The sequence below is a fragment of the Ranitomeya imitator genome, chromosome 2, assembly GCF_032444005.1.
Source record: "Ranitomeya imitator isolate aRanImi1 chromosome 2, aRanImi1.pri, whole genome shotgun sequence".
NCBI lineage: Eukaryota > Metazoa > Chordata > Amphibia > Anura > Dendrobatidae > Ranitomeya > Ranitomeya imitator.
The window spans coordinates 331787804-331806238 of NC_091283.1; the positions used below are offsets into that span (position 1 = coordinate 331787804).

Sequence of the window (18435 nt, forward strand, 5' to 3'; positions counted from 1 at the left end):
AATTTAATATAACCAAGAAATTTAGTTTAACTTCAAAATTGTGTTCCACTTGTTGTTGATTCTTCACCAAAAATTTACATTTGGTACCTTTATGTTTGAAGCAAGATATGTGGGAAAAGGTCGAAAAGTTCCAGGGGGCCGAATACTTTCGCAAGGCACATATGTATATATATATATATATATATATATATATATATATATATATATATATATATATATATATATATATATATATATATATATATACACATATATACACATATATACACATATACTAGCTATTGAACCCGCTCTATGCCCGGGTGGCGAGCATTTATATTGGTATATGGTCTCCATCCTGGTATGTGCTGCTCCATCCTGCGTCCCCATCCTGTCATGTGCTGCTCCATCCTGCGTCCCCATCCTGTCATGTGCTGCTCCATCCTGCGTCCCCATCCTGTCATGTGCTGCACCCATCCTGCGCCCCCATTGTCATGTGCTGCTCCCATCCTGCGCCCCCATTCTGACATGTGCTGCACCCATCCTGCGCCTCCATTCTGACATGTGCTACACCCATCCTGCGCCTCCATTCTGACATGTGCTACACCCATCCTGCGCCTCTATTCTGACATGTGCTGCACCCATCCTGCGCCTCCATTCTGTCATGTGCTGCTCCCATCCTGTGCTTCCATTCTGACATGTGCTGCACCCATCCTGCGCCTCCATTCTGACATGTGCTACACCCATCCTGCGCCTCCATTCTGACATGTGCTACACCCATCCTGCGCCTCTATTCTGACATGTGCTGCACCCATCCTGCACCTCCATCCTGTCATGTGCTGCTCCCATCCTGCGCCCCCATCCTGTCATGTGCTGCTCCCATCCTGCGCCCCCGTTCTTTCATGTGCTGCTTCCATCCTGCACCCCCATTCTGTCATGTGCTGCTCCCATCCTGCACCCCCGTTCTGTCATGTGCTGCTGCCATCCTGCGCCCCCATTCTGTCATGTGCTGCTGCAATCCTGCACCCCCGTTCTGTCATGTGCTGCCCTATTCTATCATGTGCTGCTCCCATCCTGCGCCACCGTTCTGTAATTTGCTGCTTCCATCCATATGCCCCATACGCTGCTCCATAAAGGTTTATGGCCCCCATAAGATGCCCCGTACACTGCTCCATAAAGGTTTATGGCCCCATAAGATGCTCCATAGTATATGCCCCGTACACTGCTCCATTATGGTTGATGGCCCCATAAGATGCTCCATAGTATATGCCCCCGTACACTGCTCCATTATGGTTGATGGCCCCCATAAGATGCTCCATAGTATATGCCCCCGTACACTGCTCCATTATGGTTGATGGCCCCATAAGATGCTCCATTGTATATGCCCCGTATGCTGCTGCGATATATATAAAAAAAAAAAAATACCATACTCACCTATCGTCGCTGGGGGCCGAATGCTGGGGGGCCTGAGCAGGGGGGGACATCGGCGCGCTCTGGGGGTCAGGTGCCGGTATCGCCGCTAGCTCAGGCCCCCCAGCACTTGCTATATTCACCTGGCCATGATCCAGCGCTGCGTGCGGCTCCGTGTTCCGGCTCCTGTGGCTGTGACTGTTCAGTCAGAGGGCGGCGCGCATTAAGCGCGTCATCGCGCCCTCTGAACTTTGAACGTCACAGGCAGAGGACCCGGAACACGGAGCCGCACGCAGCGCTGGAACGGGGGACAGGTGAATATAATACTTACACTCCTGGCGCGTCCACGGTCCCTGCCTCTCCGGTGGAGATCGCGGTGTGCGTTCAGTGTTTACGCATACCGTGATCTCCTGGGAGCGTCACTCTGTGGGGTCCAGACTGCGCCGGCGCTTGCGCAGTCTATAAAGGCTTCCGACAGAGTAACGCTCCCAGCGTTATATTATAGATATATATACACCCCTTCTCATTCCTCAGGTTTCATCCTGTTAAAATAAAAACAATTATACAAACCTCCCATACAGATGCCCTTCCAGAGGTGTTGGCACCCAGGGAACATATGAGGTTGTTATGTAATGTGAGCCCTGCGCCCAATCAGTGATGGTATCACTGTCACCAACTTTGAAAAAAATCAAACATTAAAAGGAAATTAGAGAGCATCCAAACCCCTGGCTTCCTGTTGATGTTCAACACGTCTGAAAGCGGAACAGTGAAGCTGGCCTTGATTGGGTGCAGGGCTCGTGTGATGTAACAACCTCACATGAGCCCTGGGAATGCGAGTTCCGACACCGCTGGGAACAGCGCTGGCAAGGATATTGAGAGTTAGTTGACAACTCTTTAAGAAGGTGCATTTTTTTCAGCTACAACATTCACATTCTGAGCATGAAAAAGGCTTCTACCTTGTGTGATTGCTCAGGTGACTAAGAAGTGATGATTTCATCACAAAATATTTCCCACATTCTGAACAAGAAAGAGGTTTCAACGCTTTGTGGGTTTTCTGGTGTCTATCAAGATGTGTTTTCCGGTTAAAACATTTCCCACATTCTAAACATGAAAAAGGCTTCACCCCTGTGTGAGTTCTCTGATGTCTGATAAGACTTGATGAATCTGTAAAACATTTTCCACATTCTGAGCAGAAAAAAGGCTTCTCCCCCGTGTGAGTTCTCTGGTGTATAACCAAATTTGTTTTCCGGTTAAACCATTTCCCACATTCTAAACATGTAAAAGGCTTCTCCCCTGTGTGAATTCTCTGGTGCATAACAAAATGTGATTTCTGGTTAAAACATTTCCCACATTCTGGACATGAAAAAGGCTTCTCTCCTGTGTGAGTTCTCTGGTGCTTAATTAAAATTGATTTCTGGTTAAAACATTTCCCACATTCTGAACATGAAAAGGGCTTCTCCCCTGTGTGAGTTCTGTGGTGCTTTACAAAGTTTGGTTTCTGTGTAAAACATTTCCCACATTCTGAACATGAAAATGGCTTCTCCCCTGTGTGAGTTCTTTGGTGCTTAACCAAGGTTGATTTCTGGTTAAAACATTTCCCACATTCTGAACAGGAAAATCTATTCCCTGCTGTGTGAATCTTAAGAAAAGAATTTTCGAGGGGAAAAATATTTCCATATTCTGAATGTGAAAATGGCTTCTTTGCATTCAGAGCAGTTTGTTTTTTAAGGTTTACTTTGTGAATTTGATTTTCCTTAGTAGTCGGTAATGAATCAGACGACAGGAACTGTTTCAAAGAATCAAATGACAGATCTTTGCTGTGAAGAGATGATGGTGTGTCTGGATTAATGGCAGTCACTTCAATTGTATCCTGTGGGATCTCAAGATCATCAGATTTAAAAATTGACGATGTCAGCTGTCCCTCTGATCTCCTCGTACAGTCATCTCCTAAGAATAAAACCTATTTTTGAATAAAATATTCTTGATTTTTCATGTTTTAACATTTCTACTTATACTGTTTGTAAAAATGGTAAGTTATGTAAAATAATGAATTATTCACTGAGACAATGACAGTTCACAGTCTAATAGAAAACATCATAGGATGAACCAGTAGATCGTGGTGTTCAATGGTTTGTTCATTCTGTCTCCCAAATATGGAATAAAAAGCCACAAAACAATGTTATGTAGGTAAAAAATAATACCAATAAAAACTTCCACTCATTAACAAAAAAACAAGTCTCTACTCAGGTCCATCATCTGTCAATGGAAAAAATAGAATTAGACTTACCGGTAATTCGGTTTCTAGGAACCTTCCACGATGGCATACAGAGTTTGCCTCTTTGCCCTGATGGGGGACAGGAAACACAGAGAGATTAAAAGGCCCTCCCACTGACTTATAACTGAAAGCCATAGCACTGATTTACCTTCTGAATCCCAGATTTTTATCCAGGAATATAGGGAGGAAATTAGCGTCTTCGAGGAAGGTTCCTAGAAATTGAATTACTGGTAAGTCTAATTCTATTTTCTCTAGTCACCTTCCACGACGGCATACGGAGGAATACGAAAAAATTTGGCGCTAGGGTGGGACAACGGCCTGGGGTACTTTCCGGCCAAAGACTAGATCTTTATTGAACAATACGTCCGATCTATAATGCTTGGAGAAAGTGTGTAGAGACAACCATGTCGCCGCCCTGCAGATCTGGTCTGCAGATGCGCCTGGCCTTTCTGCCACGGAGACTGATGTGGACCTGATTGAGTGGGCCTTGACCCCAGCTGGGGGAGATTTATTTTGAACAAGATATGCTTCTGCTATAGCTCTTTTTATCCAATTAGAGATAGTGCATTTTGCCACTTTGTTCCCCTTGTTTTGACCAGACAGGTGGACAAACAGATTCTGATCAATTCTGCAAGAGCTGGTTTGCTCTAAGTAATGTAGAACAATACGTCAGACATCGAGAGTGTGGAATTTTTCCTCCTTTGAGTTTACTGGAAGGATGATTAGGACGATTTCCTGTGAACGGTGAAATTCAGAGACTACCTTTGGAAGAAAAGAAGGGTCGAGATGAAGGACTATGGAATCATCTCTAATTGACAAATAGGGCTCCCTTATCGATAGAGCTTGTAGTTCCCCTCCCTCCTAGCAGTGGTTATAGCCACCAGGAAAACCGTTTTGTAAGTAAGATTTTGAGGAGAACAGGAAGACAAAGGTTCAAATGGTGGACCTGTGAGCCCTTGTAGCACCAAGTTAAGATCCCATGAGGAAACCACCAACTGTCTCTTAGGGTTCATTCTGAGGGCCGATATCATGAACCTCTTGATCCAGCAATAATCCTGGTCAAAAACAGAACTGAGAGCAGAGACCTGGACCTTTAGGGTGCTAGGCCTAAGGCTGATCTCTAAGCCCTTTTGTAGAAAATCTAGTATTTGTGACATATTTGCGCTAAGGGGATCTGGTAGGTTAGGGAGGCAGAAGGATGAAATTTTTTTTCCAGACCTTATTGTAGATAGTGTTGGTTACTGGCTTTCTGGACCTTTGTAGAGTAGCAATTACTGGGTTCGACAGCCCTTTGGCTCTCAGTACCTGGGTCTCAGTAACCAAGCTGCTAGGTTCCACTTCTGAGGATCCAAGTGATAAATGAGCCCCTGTGAGAGGAGGTCGTTTTCTACTGGAAACTGGACAGGGCCGTCCACCTGTAGATCAATTATCAAGTTGAGCCAACTTTCTCTTGGCCATAATGGGGCTACCAAGATAATTGGGGTCCGTTCTTCTTGGATTTTCCGTAGAACCGTCGCAAGAATCGGGACTGATGGGAACGCATAGGCCAAGTGAAAGTCTCAATTCTGGGACAAAGCATCTACTCCCCAGGAATTGTCTCTGGTGTTTAGGGAGAAGGCTTCGATCTGCGTGTTTTGGCGAGATGCAAAAAGATCTATTTCTGGTAGGCCCCACCTGTCTACCAGTATTTTGAAGCTCCGACTGTTCGAGCTCCATTCCCCCGGCTGGATGTCTTGGTGACTCAGAAAGTCTGCCTGGGTGTTGTAAGAGCCTTTCAAATAAATTGCTGTCAGCAACAGTAGGTGTTTTTTGGCCCAGCAGAATATTTGAGCGGAAATACTTTTTAGGTTGTTGAACCTTGTACTGCCTTGATGCTTGACATGAGCAACTTCAGTCATGTTGTCCGAATATATTCGGATGTGTTGTCCAGCGATCAGGCGACCTGCTGCCAGAAGGGCTTCCGCTACAGCTTTTAACTCTCTGAAATTGGATGACTTTCCTCTTGTTGTCTGGTCCCAGAGTCCTTGGAACGGGATATTGTTTATCATGGCTCCCCAGCCCCTCCTTCTGGCATCTGATGTAATTGTAGTTAGCGGGACCTGAGTTCAGCTCACACCTCTGTGGAAGTTTCTGGAATTTATCCACCATACCAGGGAAGCTCTTACACGTCCTGGCGTGTGTAGCCTTCTGTTTAGAGTACTGGGCTGGCCCTTTCAGTTCCCTAAAATATGAGCTTGAAGGACTCTGAAGTGGGCCTGAGTCCAGGCTACCGATTGGATGCAGGCTGTCATGAAGCCCAAGACCGACATGCCTTCTCAGAGTGTAGGGGACCTCATGTCTCTAAACCTCTTGACCTTTGTTATTAAGGTCAGAAGGTGGTCTTCTGGAAAGAAAAGACATCTGTTTGCAGAGTTCATGAGTACTCCCAGGAATTTCCTGGTTTTGGAGGACTGTAAGACTCATGCTGGTGTGGTAGATGGAGGCAGGTATATCTCGCCCAGGTGTTTGTCCTATGTGAATTAGGCCACTCAGTATCTTCAGGGTGCTAATGGGTTAATGATTGCAGGAATAAAAGATGACCAGCTGGGTGTTTCCAGTGTCTGCCTGGGGCACACAGATTGCCTGCCTGTGTGAGACAAACGTGAGTGAAGAGCTCTGCTCAAGATCTGTATGATGTTAGCTGGGTGGGAGAAGCCCCCCCAGTTGTTGAGATAGCAACGTATTTGTTTAGTTAGTGCCGGACAGGCTAGGGTTTATTTTTATGTTTTGTTTTTTGTGTTGCTTTCACGTTAATAAATCTGACCTGAGGTCAGCCTGCTCAGAAACCTGCTGTACGCCTCAGATTCAATGCACAAACCACGTGTCCTTTGACCCCAGCAAAGGCGATCCCAGAGTGTTTTGTCACATTGTGGTGGAGAACGCGGGCATACCGTGGCACAGGCGACAGCATGGAAGACGTGGTGAAAGCCTTAGTACAGTCCACTGCCGTACAGCAGCAGGCCACTGCCGCACAGCACGAAGCTAATCGCTTGATGGCCGCACAGCTGAAGGAGTTACTGGACATGACGGTTGCAGACCGCCAACTTCTCCAACAGGTGGCGCAGCGCCTGGTGAGCATGCCTGACGCTGACCCGGAAGCAGAGTCCAGAAGGATCCATGTGAGTCGATACTGGAAAAAGCTGACTGCAGAAGATGACGTCGAGGCATATCTGACAACTTTTGAGCGGACGGCATTGAGAGAGAAGTGGCCGAAGGCACGATGGGCCGATTTGATTGCCCCGTTTCTCTCCGGCGAGGCCCAAAAAGCTTACCATGATTTGGACCCGGAGGTCGCTCAGGACTTTGAGAAGCTGAAAGCTGAGATCCTGGCCCGGCTGGGTGTGACGACGGCTGTCCGTGCACAGAGGGTACATCAGTGGACATACCAGCAAGATAAACCAGCGCGGTCTCAGATGTTCGACCTGATCTACTTGACAAAGAAATGGCTGCAACCCGAGGTACTGACAATACCCGAAATAATCCAGCGGGTTGTCCTGGACAAGTACCTGAGAGTACTACCCCCAGCGCTGAAAAGGTGGGTAAGCCAAGGAAATCCCACGACAGCGGATCAACTTGTGGAGTTGGTCGAGCGTTATTCCGTGGCAGAAGGACTTCCCGACGACACCGCCAAACCCCGGACTGTGCCTCCTCCTCGTGGAACCGGTAAGACTGTTCCAGGGACCACGGGTGAAGGAAAATCGCTTAAAACTGTGGGGGAGGAGTCCGGGACTGCTCGCACTCCGAGACCAAGAGTATTGGACGGTAGTCTCAGTAGGGGACCTGTTAGGTGTTTCCGCTGCCATGAGAAGGGTCATGTTTCTGCGAACTGTCCTGTTACCGCTGAACCCATGCAGTGCGACGTTATAGACTCTAGAAAACGCATGTCTTTGGTTACACAGCTAGTGAGTGTGAATGCGGGTCAAAATGATACAGTGAAACACCTGTGTGAATTATCTGTTGATGGGAAAAATGTTGTGGCATTACTAGACTCTGGAAGTGTGGTGACTCTGGTGAAAGCTAGTCTGGTGGCACTTCCGTCTGGTCCGTCTGACAAGTTTTCTGTGACGTGTGTGCATGGTGACACCCGCTCGTACTTAACAGCGGTCATATGGATTTCTACTCCCTATGGGTCAGTGCAGCACAAAGTGGGACTCGTTCCCGCATTGTTACATGATGTAATCCTGGGCAGGGATTTTCCCTATTTCTGGCAGTTGTGGGAGAATCAGTTACTCCTTCACGGTAGCTGTACCCGTGAATCTTCTCCCATGCCATCTGGAGGTCCCAAGTCCCTAGAGGAGACCCCACAGGAAGATGTTGCTGGGGAGGTTAGTGAATCTAACCTTCAGTACCCCTTCTCCGTCATGGCGGGGGAAACAGAGGAAACTGAGGAACCTCAGCGAGAGGCGGAGGCAGACAGCCATCCGGCACCCTGCCTGCCAGATTTGGGAGTCCAGGTGGATGACTTCCACAGCGAGCAAATGAAAGATCCTACCCTGACTCCGGCTAGGAAAAATGTAAAAATGATAGATGGGGTACCCGTAGAACCTGACACTAGGCTAGCGTACCCGTATATGGTTCTTGAAAATGATTTGCTCTACCAGGTAGAAAAAAAAGGGGAAGACACAGTGCAACGGTTAGTGGTACCCAAACCTTATCGGCGGAAGGTACTGGATTTGGCCCACGGACATATAATGGGGGGACATCTGGGGGTACAGAAAACCACAGAAAGGATATTGCATTGTTTTGTGTGGCCTGGAATACATTGTGATGTGCGTAACTATTGTGAGTCCTGTCCAGAGTGCCAAATCGCGGCCCCTAAATCTCAGTTCCGTAGCCCTTTGGTACCCCTTCCTATCATCGGGGTCCCTTTTGAGAGAATTGGGATGGATTTGGTTGGGCCCCTTCCCCGATCCGCACGTGGGCACCAACATATCCTCGTCATCGTGGACTATGCCACTCGTTACCCGGAAGCCGTCCCTTTGCGTAACACAGCTACCAAGACGATCGCCAAGGAATTGGTACAAGTGTTTAGTCGGGTGGGAATTCCAAAACAGATACTCACCGACCAGGGGACTCCCTTTATGTCGAGGGTAATGAAGGAGCTCTGCAGGCTCTTACAAAAAGACCCGTTGCGTACGTCTGTCTATCACCCTCAAACAGATGGCCTGGTTGAGCGCTTCAACAAAACCTTAAAACAGATGCTCCGGAAGGCGATAGACAAAGATGGGAAGAACTGGGATTACTTGTGACCCTATTTGCTGTTTGCCATTAGGGAAGTTCCCCAGTCTTCCACAGGATTTTCGCCTTTCGAACTGTTGTACGCCCGTCGTCCCCGGGGACTGCTGGACGTCGCAAAAGAAACCTGGGAAGGTCAAGTCACTCCCTTTAAAACGGTGATCGACCATGTAACACAAATGCAGGATCATATTGCCGCTGTCATGCCCATTGTTAGGGACCATATGTTACAGGCCCAGGGAGCCCAGAGGCAAAGTTATGATAGAGGCGCTAAGGTCCGTACATTTGCACCCGGCGATAGGGTGTTGGTCCTAATCCTTACGGTGGATAGTAAATTCCTGGTGAAATGGCAGGGCCCATTTGAGGTCCGAGAAAGAGTTGGTGAAGTGAACTATAAAGTGTACCAGCCGGGTAAGAGAAAACCGGAACAGATTTATCATGTGAATCTGATAAAATCCTGGAAAGACCGCTCTGCCCTAACGGCGGATCTGCCCCGTCCGGTTTGTTCACCTACTGTACCAGAGGTGCAGGTTGCTGAGACTCTCTCAGAACGACAAAAATCTGAGGTTAAGCAATTTTTGTTACAGAACCGACAGTTTTTCTCCGAAAAACCTGGCCGGACAAAGTTGGTGAAACATGAGATTGTCACAGAGCCTGGCGTCACTGTTCATGTGAAGCCCTACCGGATTCCGGAAGCCCGCCGTGAAGCCGTCTCCCGGGAAGTGATGGAAATGTTGGACTTAGGAGTCATTGAGGAGTCACACAGCGCCTGGTCCAGTCCAATTGTGTTGATACCTAAACCGGATGGCTCCATCCGGTTTTGTAATGACTTTAGGAAACTGAATGCAGTTTCTAAATTTGATGCGTACCCTATGCCCCGGGTCGATGAGTTGATCGACCGGCTTGGTAAAGCCCGATACATTACGACCCTGGATTTAACAAAGGGGTACTGGCAGATTCCTCTGGCCGAGGCGGCCAGAGAGAAGACGGCATTTGCTACACCGGAAGGTCTGTTCCAGTATGTCTATATGCCGTTTGGACTTCACGGAGCTCCCGCAACGTTCCAGAGATTGATGGATCGAGTCTTGAGGCCTCACAGACAGTACGCTTCTGCCTACCTGGATGACATCGTAATTTACAGCATGGACTGGGAAACTCATCTCCAGAAGGTACAAGCAGTAATTGATGACCTGCGAGATGCAGGTTTAACGGCAAACCCCAAGAAATGCCACATCGGGCTTGAAGAAGCCCGATACTTGGGCTACGTGATTGGCCGAGGAGTGGTTAAACCCCAGATCGACAAAATACAGGCAATTCAGGGCTGGCCACAACCAGTGAACAAGAAACAAGTGCAGGCTTTCCTGGGGATTGCCAGCTATTATCGCCGGTTCATACCCAATTTTGCAGCCATGGCTACTCCCTTGACGGATCTTACCAAGCGGAAGGGTTCCGTCATGGTAAAATGGACCTCAGCTGCTGAAGAGGCCTTCCACAGCCTGAAACGGGCTTTGTGCTCTCAGCCCGTACTAGTGACTCCTGATTTCAGCAGCGAGTTTGTGGTACAAACTGATGCCTCTGATACTGGTGTCGGAGCTGTACTTTCCCAGGTGAGGGACGGAGTCGAACACCCGGTCCTCTATCTCAGTCGGAAACTGAATGTACATGAGCAGAGGTATGCCGTGGTTGAAAAAGAGTGCCTAGCCATTAAATGGGCTCTCGACTCCCTCAAGTATTACCTGGCTGGTAGGAAGTTTAGGCTGGTCACAGACCATGCCCCTCTCAAGTGGATGCACCTCCACAAGGACCGTAATAGTCGGGTAACCAGGTGGTTCCTTGCCCTGCAGGCTTACTCTTTTACGGTGGAGCACCGACCTGGGGTGCAGATGGGGAACGCCGATGCCCTATCCCGAGTGCACTGTTTCAAAAGTGTTCTTGCTCGACCGGAGTGGTCTGAGCAAGGGGGGGGGGGATATGTAAGACTCATGCTGGTGTGGTAGATGGAGGCAGGTATATCTCGCCCAGGTGTTTGTCCTATGTGAATTAGGCCACTCAGTATCTTCAGGGTGCTAATGGGTTAATGATTGCAGGAATAAAAGATGACCAGCTGGGTGTTTCCAGTGTCTGCCTGGGGCACACAGATTGCCTGCCTGTGTGAGACAAACGTGAGTGAAGAGCTCTGCTCAAGATCTGTATGATGTTAGCTGGGTGGGAGAAGCCCCCCCAGTTGTTGAGATAGCAACGTATTTGTTTAGTTAGTGCCGGACAGGCTAGGGTTTATTTTTATGTTTTGTTTTTTGTGTTGCTTTCACGTTAATAAATCTGACCTGAGGTCAGCCTGCTCAGAAACCTGCTGTACGCCTCAGATTCAATGCACAAACCACGTGTCCTTTGACCCCAGCAAAGGCGATCCCAGAGTGTTTTGTCACAAGGACCGTAGCTGAGACTTTTTCAGGTTCGGGATCCACCCCAGAGATGTTAAAATATCGAGGGTCTTTGATACATGAGATTCCAGGGCCATCTTGTTGGAGGCTACCAGCAGCAAGTCGTCCAAGTAAGGCACTATACAGATGCCTCAACTCCAGATAAAGGACACTACTTCTGCCATTACCTTGGAGAAGATTCTAGGCGCTGAGGAGATTCCAAACAGAACTGATAGTGTTCCACCTGCCGACCTACCTGTACCACAAACCTGAGATATTTTCTGTGTCTCGGGTGGATTGGAATATGGAAGTAGGTGTCTTAAAAGTCAATGGTCGACATAAAGAAGTGAGGCCCGCTCAACGGAATGGCTGATCTTACGGATTCCATTTTGAATCTGCGGTATCTTATATGTTGGTTCAGTCCCTTCAGATTTATAATGATACGGGCTTCGCCTGAGGGTTTGGCTACCAGAAACCGTCGAGAGTAGTGGCCCAGACCCAATTCCGACTCTGGAACCTGGAAGATCACGTTTGATCTTACAAGGCCTCTGAGACCTACTAGCAGCACTGTTTGATCTCTTGGGGTTGGAAGGAAAGGGACTTTCAGACCCCGTGGAGGGGAGAAGATGAACTTTATTAATAGGCCCTCCTTGATGATATTGAGGACCCAGTGACAACTGGTGATGTTCTGCCACTGATGTACATATCTTGAGAGTCTCCGCTGCACCAGGGCGAAGTCATCGTTTCTCTTGTTGGGACTGCTGTTGCTGGGGGATGACAATATTCTTCCCCCCCAGCTTTTGCATAGCTCCACCTCCTGGACTTGCCCTTTCCCTCGGGGAAGTTTGAGGCTGTGAGGCATGAAAAAAACATTTTTTAGGGTTTTTTTGTACCGGGAGGGCTTTTTTCTTATCGGTGGCATTTTCTAGGATCTCGTCTAGGGAAGGCCCAAAGACATTCTCCTTTAAAGGGTATGGCACATAACTTGGCTTTGGAGGTGATGTCACCAAACCACATCTTGAGCCAGCGAGCTCTCCTAGCCGACTTGGACTGCCCAAGTGACCTAGTGGCAACTCCGATTGGATTCCATGGAAGCATACCCTAAAAACCTAGTAGCCCTGAGAAGGCTAGGCAGTGAGTCTAGGAGTTCACCCCTGGAGGTACCCTGGGATATGAGTTTCTAGTTCCTCTAAACAGCGGGAGAGGGTTCCAGCTACGCAGGTGGAAGCAATGTTAGCCTTTAAAGCAACCATAGATGTCTTCCAGGACTTCTTCAAGAGACTCTCCATTTTTCTGTCCATTGGATCCTTCAAATGCGAAGAATCTTCAAATGGGAGTGCGGTTCTCTTTGCAACCCTTGCCACCTGTACGTCGACTTTGAGAATATCCCATCTAACAGAATCACCTTCTAGGGGGAATCTGTGTTTCATCTCTGAGGGGGTGCGGAGGCGTTTTTCCGGCATATCCCACTCCTGACAAATCATGTCAAGTATATTAGCATGCACCGGGAACCCTACATGTTATCCCGTTTTTAGCCCACCAAACATCTGGTCCTGATTGGACTGAGGCTCTGATTCCTCTTACAGCCCCATAGTGCTGAGTACTGCAGATATCAGCTCCTCAATCCACTCTGAGGAAAAGAGATATTTTCTGGCTTCAGAGGCCTATGGTGACACCGGTCTACCAGGGGACGAGGATAGGTCTGATTCAGACTCAGAGTCCTCAACCTTTATTTTCCTTTTCTTCCCTCGAGAAGGGGGTGGTGAGGGTGGAGGGGTAAAAGCCGCCAAGGAAGACTGCACCTCCTGCTTGACCAGTGAGCTAATCTCTTCCAAAAGGGAGAGTTGCTCTGCTCTGACTACTTTGTTGATGCATGACTGGCAGAGCTTTTTATCCCATAGTAAGGGTAGTTTTATATTACAAATGGAACGTTTTTTCCTAATAGTGGCTTTGGGGGTAGACTTGTCTCCCTGGAACGAGAGGGAGAGAGGTGTCAGACAAGAAGGACCCCCTAAATTATGTAAATGAGGACCCCATCCCTGCATACACTTACTGTGGCAGGGGCAGCACTGGGCTATGCAGACGCAGGGCATGAATTGCCTTCCATGCTGAAGGATAATCTTACCTCTGTGGCGACTTTGGGCAGGTTTTATGGCAGTCGATAGCCGGCCCTTGCCCCCCAGCGTGAGTTGTTTCCCCCTCCCCCTCCTGGGTCCATGGGCAGGTGGTGCGGCATCCACGAGCACGAAGCACTGTTCCTGGCTGGAAGTTCAGATGCGCTCCACTGGAACGCAAAGTCCCGGAAGTGACGCGTGCTGACGTCACTTCCGGGACAACAAGCCACACGTATGGAGGGGGGAGAAAACTGGGGAAGCTCAGGGAGACCCCCGGTCGGGATCTCTGGCTTGCTTTGCCTTCTTGGGAGCGTGGGAAGTCCAGGAGGGGGTCTCAAGGTCACTAGAGAAAAGCGAATATACTTGTTGCTTGTGTTTTCCTGAGCACGCTTGGGTGATCTCCGAATATTTGTTTGTGCTCGGAGACTTCGTTTTCTTTGCCGCAGTAGAATGATTTACAGCTGATAGAGAGCTTGATTACATGTGGGGATTCCCTAGCAACAGGCAACCCCCACATGTACGCAGGCTGGCTTGAAGCTGTAAATCATGCAGCTGAATCAACAAAAACTAAATATCCGAGTATTCACAAATACTCGGAGACCACCCGAGTATGCTCAGGAAAACCTGAGCAATGAGTATATTCACTCATCACTAGAGGCCACCCAACTGGGGACGATGGGAGCAGCCTGGCGGAGGCGAGGAGTGACCACTTGCTGCCCGGCAATATAGGCTCTGCCTGTCAAGGTACTGCAGTCGCCGGCCACCACAGCACACAGAGACGTCTTCCTGCCCCATGGGGAACAGGAAAGACACTTGCAAGTGGGAGGTGGGAGGGCCTTTTAACCTCTCTGTGTTTCCTGTCCCCCATCAGGGCAAAGAGGCAACCTCCATATGCCATCGTGGAAGATGACTGGAGAAATTAAAAGTTTACACATTATTAGCGGCTAAAAGGCTCTTAAAAAGCAACATGGCTTCCATAACCCAAACCAGCAATAACTGTTCGCTCAAAGTCAAGTCTCCCCCTCGATTCTGAGCCTTGTAGTGTGCCCAAACCACATTTAGCATCCATATATTTGGCATTGCTATAGTGAGTGGAAGCCACTTAATTTACGGTGTATGTGCCTCCTGGAGCACAATCTGGGCACTATGTGTTGGGTCATAAAATGGTATGTTTGCAATTTTCAATTCAACATCCACTGTGTGCTAATTTCCAGAAAGTGCCTGTGGAATCAAAAGTCACTACTCCTATAGATTAATTCACCGAGGGTTATAATTTCCCAAATTTTGTCACTTTATGAAGATTTCTACTGCTCTGGTTTTCTGCTCTTTTGTCATACTAGGGCTTCTGCAAACGGTGTGTCCCATCTTCTTTGGGATCTGCTCCTGCGACATCTGCTTCTGTCACCAGGTGCAGCCTTATTCATTTTGCAGGTGTTGCTGGTAATGGAGGAGACGTCGGAACCTGAAGCTCTGGGAGGCACAGGCTCTGTACAGCCACTACGATTAGGGTGCCTGGGACCAGTTATACCATTCAGTCTAGATTTATGGATTAGCTTGCTGTTCAGCTGGAGTAATCTGCTCCATACTTCAGACAATAGGAAAGCACCACACTCTACTGAAGCTTGAAGCATATTGCTGGAACCTGCCACATACAGCCTTGTTCTCCTCTGGTTCAGTCCTCTGTGCTCAGCTCCAGGTTTGTATATTTGATTCCTCTTGTGACCCCTGCTCGTTTACAGAGTATTCTTGAGTCTTCTGATTTTGTATTTTCTCTGCCTTCCTGGTTGTGACCCTACTACATGACTATTCTTCTTGTCATCTCACTCCACAGTACAACAGGTAACACTGAATGCCAAGCATCAGGGTCTCTGTGTAAATCCAGATCAATTTAGAGGGGTTAAAGGGTGGGGAGCAAGACAATCCCTGGCATCAGGAAAATGGAGTAGATAGCAGCAAGCCTGTTCATACTGGCCATCTTTTGAGGTGCCAGGTGATCACGAACAGCGCTTCCAATACATTGTGTCTGCAAATTATTTCTGCAAGATCTGCAATCAAGCAGCTAATAGGCGTTCCTTCCATTCTTAAACCCTGCCATGTGTTCAGACAGTAGCGTATAACTGTATATAAGGTATTGTCAGATTCAAGGGAAGTTGGAAAATAATTTGTAGGAGTCATCTTTTTGCTATTACCATTTGTGAAAATTAAAAAAATTGGAGCTTATATTTCGTGAAGAATTTCAAAGTTATCATCACAAAGTGACACAGATTTGAAAAATGGGGCCTGATTAGGAACACAAAACTGGCTGCAGGAAGTGGTTGCCGTAAATCAGAAAATTTTGGGCACCAACTACTGTAGTCAAAATCTGTGACCATAGTCAAGAACACATCTACTGGAATGATCAAACTCAACCATCTTCATCAGTAAAAAAATGAGTAACTAGCGGTGAAACCTTTTTGGGGTTCATTGGCTCTTGGCAATCTAAACTATCGTAAGGGCCAATATTTTCTATCAAATGAAGAAATATTAGATAGTCAAACATAACGCTTTACAATAATGCAGAGCCGAAGTGTCTTAAATTTAGATTTCGGGTATTTGGAAGAGGTAAAAGGAGACCTTTTGCTAAAGACTATCAGGGAGTTACAGAGCTACAAAGAGTTCTGACCAGAAGAGGAGAGTAGAGAAAGTATTAGTGCTCCCCATTTCAGGAGAGATTGTGCAGTAATCTGAATTCCTTAGGATTGAAAACATAATGGAATTTGACATGGAGTGAATCCATGAAACCAGGGCTTGAGCCAACACATCTCCTGCAAGCATTAATAAATGTATATTACAACCATCAGCCACACACAGCTTAGAGATATATCATGGGACAAGTGTAATGTTTTTGAATAGTTGATCGAAATTCTTTTTAGTCGGTTATAAAATAATATGAAAAGTTAAGATAAAGGGAAACTCTGCTGTTATTGTACAGAAATTCACACTTGGCCTCACTGCACATTTAATGTTGTCGATAATAAAAGTGAAGTTTGGCCAGAAAGACTGGACCTGGTCAAGTAGGGACCATATGAGCACATTCAGCAGCCCAGAAGGGGAGAGAAGGGAGATTCATCCAATAAGATATCAGGGATTTAGGAAGCCAACAGCATCATTACCCTCCGCTTTCTCTTACAGACCCATCATATTTTCTTCAAGTGAGTTTCTAACTTGTCAGCACATTCTACGTACGTTGTAATTTGACTTTTTAGTTAACAGATCTGGGCAGATAACGGTCAGGGGCTTTCATAATTTCACAAAGTAATTTCAACTTTTTCGGATGGAGAATATTGTGGTCTTAAGGCAAAATGGTAATCACACGATTGTGATACGGCTGGACTACACCACGATAAAGCAGCCACAGCCGGTGACTGAGAAGAATCTATGACTTCTCTGCATTTAGTGGTTCCTACTCACCTGGGTAGTCATATGTAGGAATCTCCTCTTTACACCACTCATCACCCCTCACATATGTCTCTCTAGTATTAATATGGGTCAGGTCTTCACTCTGAAACAAATATTGTAAAAGTCACAGACAGATGGAGAAGTCACATCTATGATCAGCTCTAATCCTGCCATCTCCACCGTTCTCATTACACAAGTATAAAACATATAATACTGGTGGATAAAACAAGACTGAGCACAAGACCTTCACAGCCGTCTACACATCATAGGGGAGATCTCATGACACATTCTCTCCATCTACCTGATCCTGAGGAACATTTGGATCTTCTTGTTTACAGTCCTGTGGAAGAAGAGGACGGGGACATCTCTCTGGTGTTGTCCTCTTACTGGATAGATCTGGAGGAAACACATACAGGGACTGAATTCATTCTTTACATACAGATAATTATAGGCCGTGTGTATTTAGTCCTGTCTATTACCTGGTGATGTGAGGGGTTGGGGAACCTCCATCATGATGTCCTTGTACAGATCTTTGTGTCCTTCTAAATACTCCCACTCCTCCATGGAGAAATAGATGGAGACATCCTGACACCTTATAGGAACCTGACAACATACAATGATACCATCATCTCCCCGATCCCTTCATAGCGTTTCTGTATAATGTCCCAGCATGCCCAGCAGTGTCACCTCTCCAGTCAGCAGCTCAATCATCTTGTAGGTGAGTTCTAGGACCTTCTGGTCATTGATGTCCTCATGTATCAGGGGGTGAGGTGGAAGCCCTGTGATTGGGCTCAGGGGTCTTCCCCATCCCTCAGACACAGGGTCCTGACAGCGCTCACTAGAGGTCTTCTTCACTACTGTGTAATCCTGGTTATGGAGAAACACATTAATAAATCTCACTACAGACATTTCCAGAGTCCTCACCTCTCCAGTTCTGTCCATCTGTTATTCCCATAGATAAGAATGATGTAATGTGACGTCATCAGAATCTCTCACCTCTCCAGTAAGCCGGAAGAGGATCTCTAGGGTGAGGTGTAATATCCTCTCCCCCATCTTGTCTCTGTCCATATCCATCTTTGATGGGTAAATCAGGAAAATTCTCTTATATAGAAGATCTTCACTGAGAGGATCCGATATTGTAGAGACCTGAATGAGAAGAAGATGAGCCGCTGTAATATCATAAAAATCCTGTGTAATAATACAATTACTGGAGATAATAAGGGAAGGAAGGAGATAGTACTTGTACAGTAGATGTTGTATTCTCTTGTCTTGTATGGACTGGAACATAAGCTAAATTGCTATCACATCTCCTCCATGCTCCCAATCACTGGCTATGTTACTCACTGCTTCAGCAGCTGATTAGCTGTAAGAATTACAAGTTTGTTAAGAATGACGAGAAAATACAGAGACTGGCGGGGACCCACGCACCAATGGTATTTTATTAGATTACAACATTCTTTTTTTTCCCTGATATCTACTAAGGTGTAAGAAGGAGAAATTCAGGAAATCGTTTGTACTTACTGCT

General features: G+C 47.1%; 1 protein-coding gene across 1 annotated transcript; it reads right to left on the reverse strand.

The window, feature by feature from the left end:
* Window positions 1-1661: 1661 nt before the first annotated feature.
* LOC138663589 (zinc finger protein OZF-like) lies at window positions 1662-18033 on the reverse strand. Its single transcript, XM_069749849.1, has 6 exons — window positions 17907-18033; window positions 17598-17777; window positions 17390-17513; window positions 17212-17306; window positions 16923-17013; window positions 1662-3336 (listed from the first exon to the last, which is right to left on the reverse strand). Exons 1-6 carry the CDS (start codon window positions 17982-17984, stop codon window positions 2342-2344), a joined length of 1563 nt encoding a protein of 520 aa, XP_069605950.1. The 5' UTR covers window positions 17985-18033; the 3' UTR covers window positions 1662-2341.
* Between the last annotated feature and the right edge of the window lie 402 nt (window positions 18034-18435).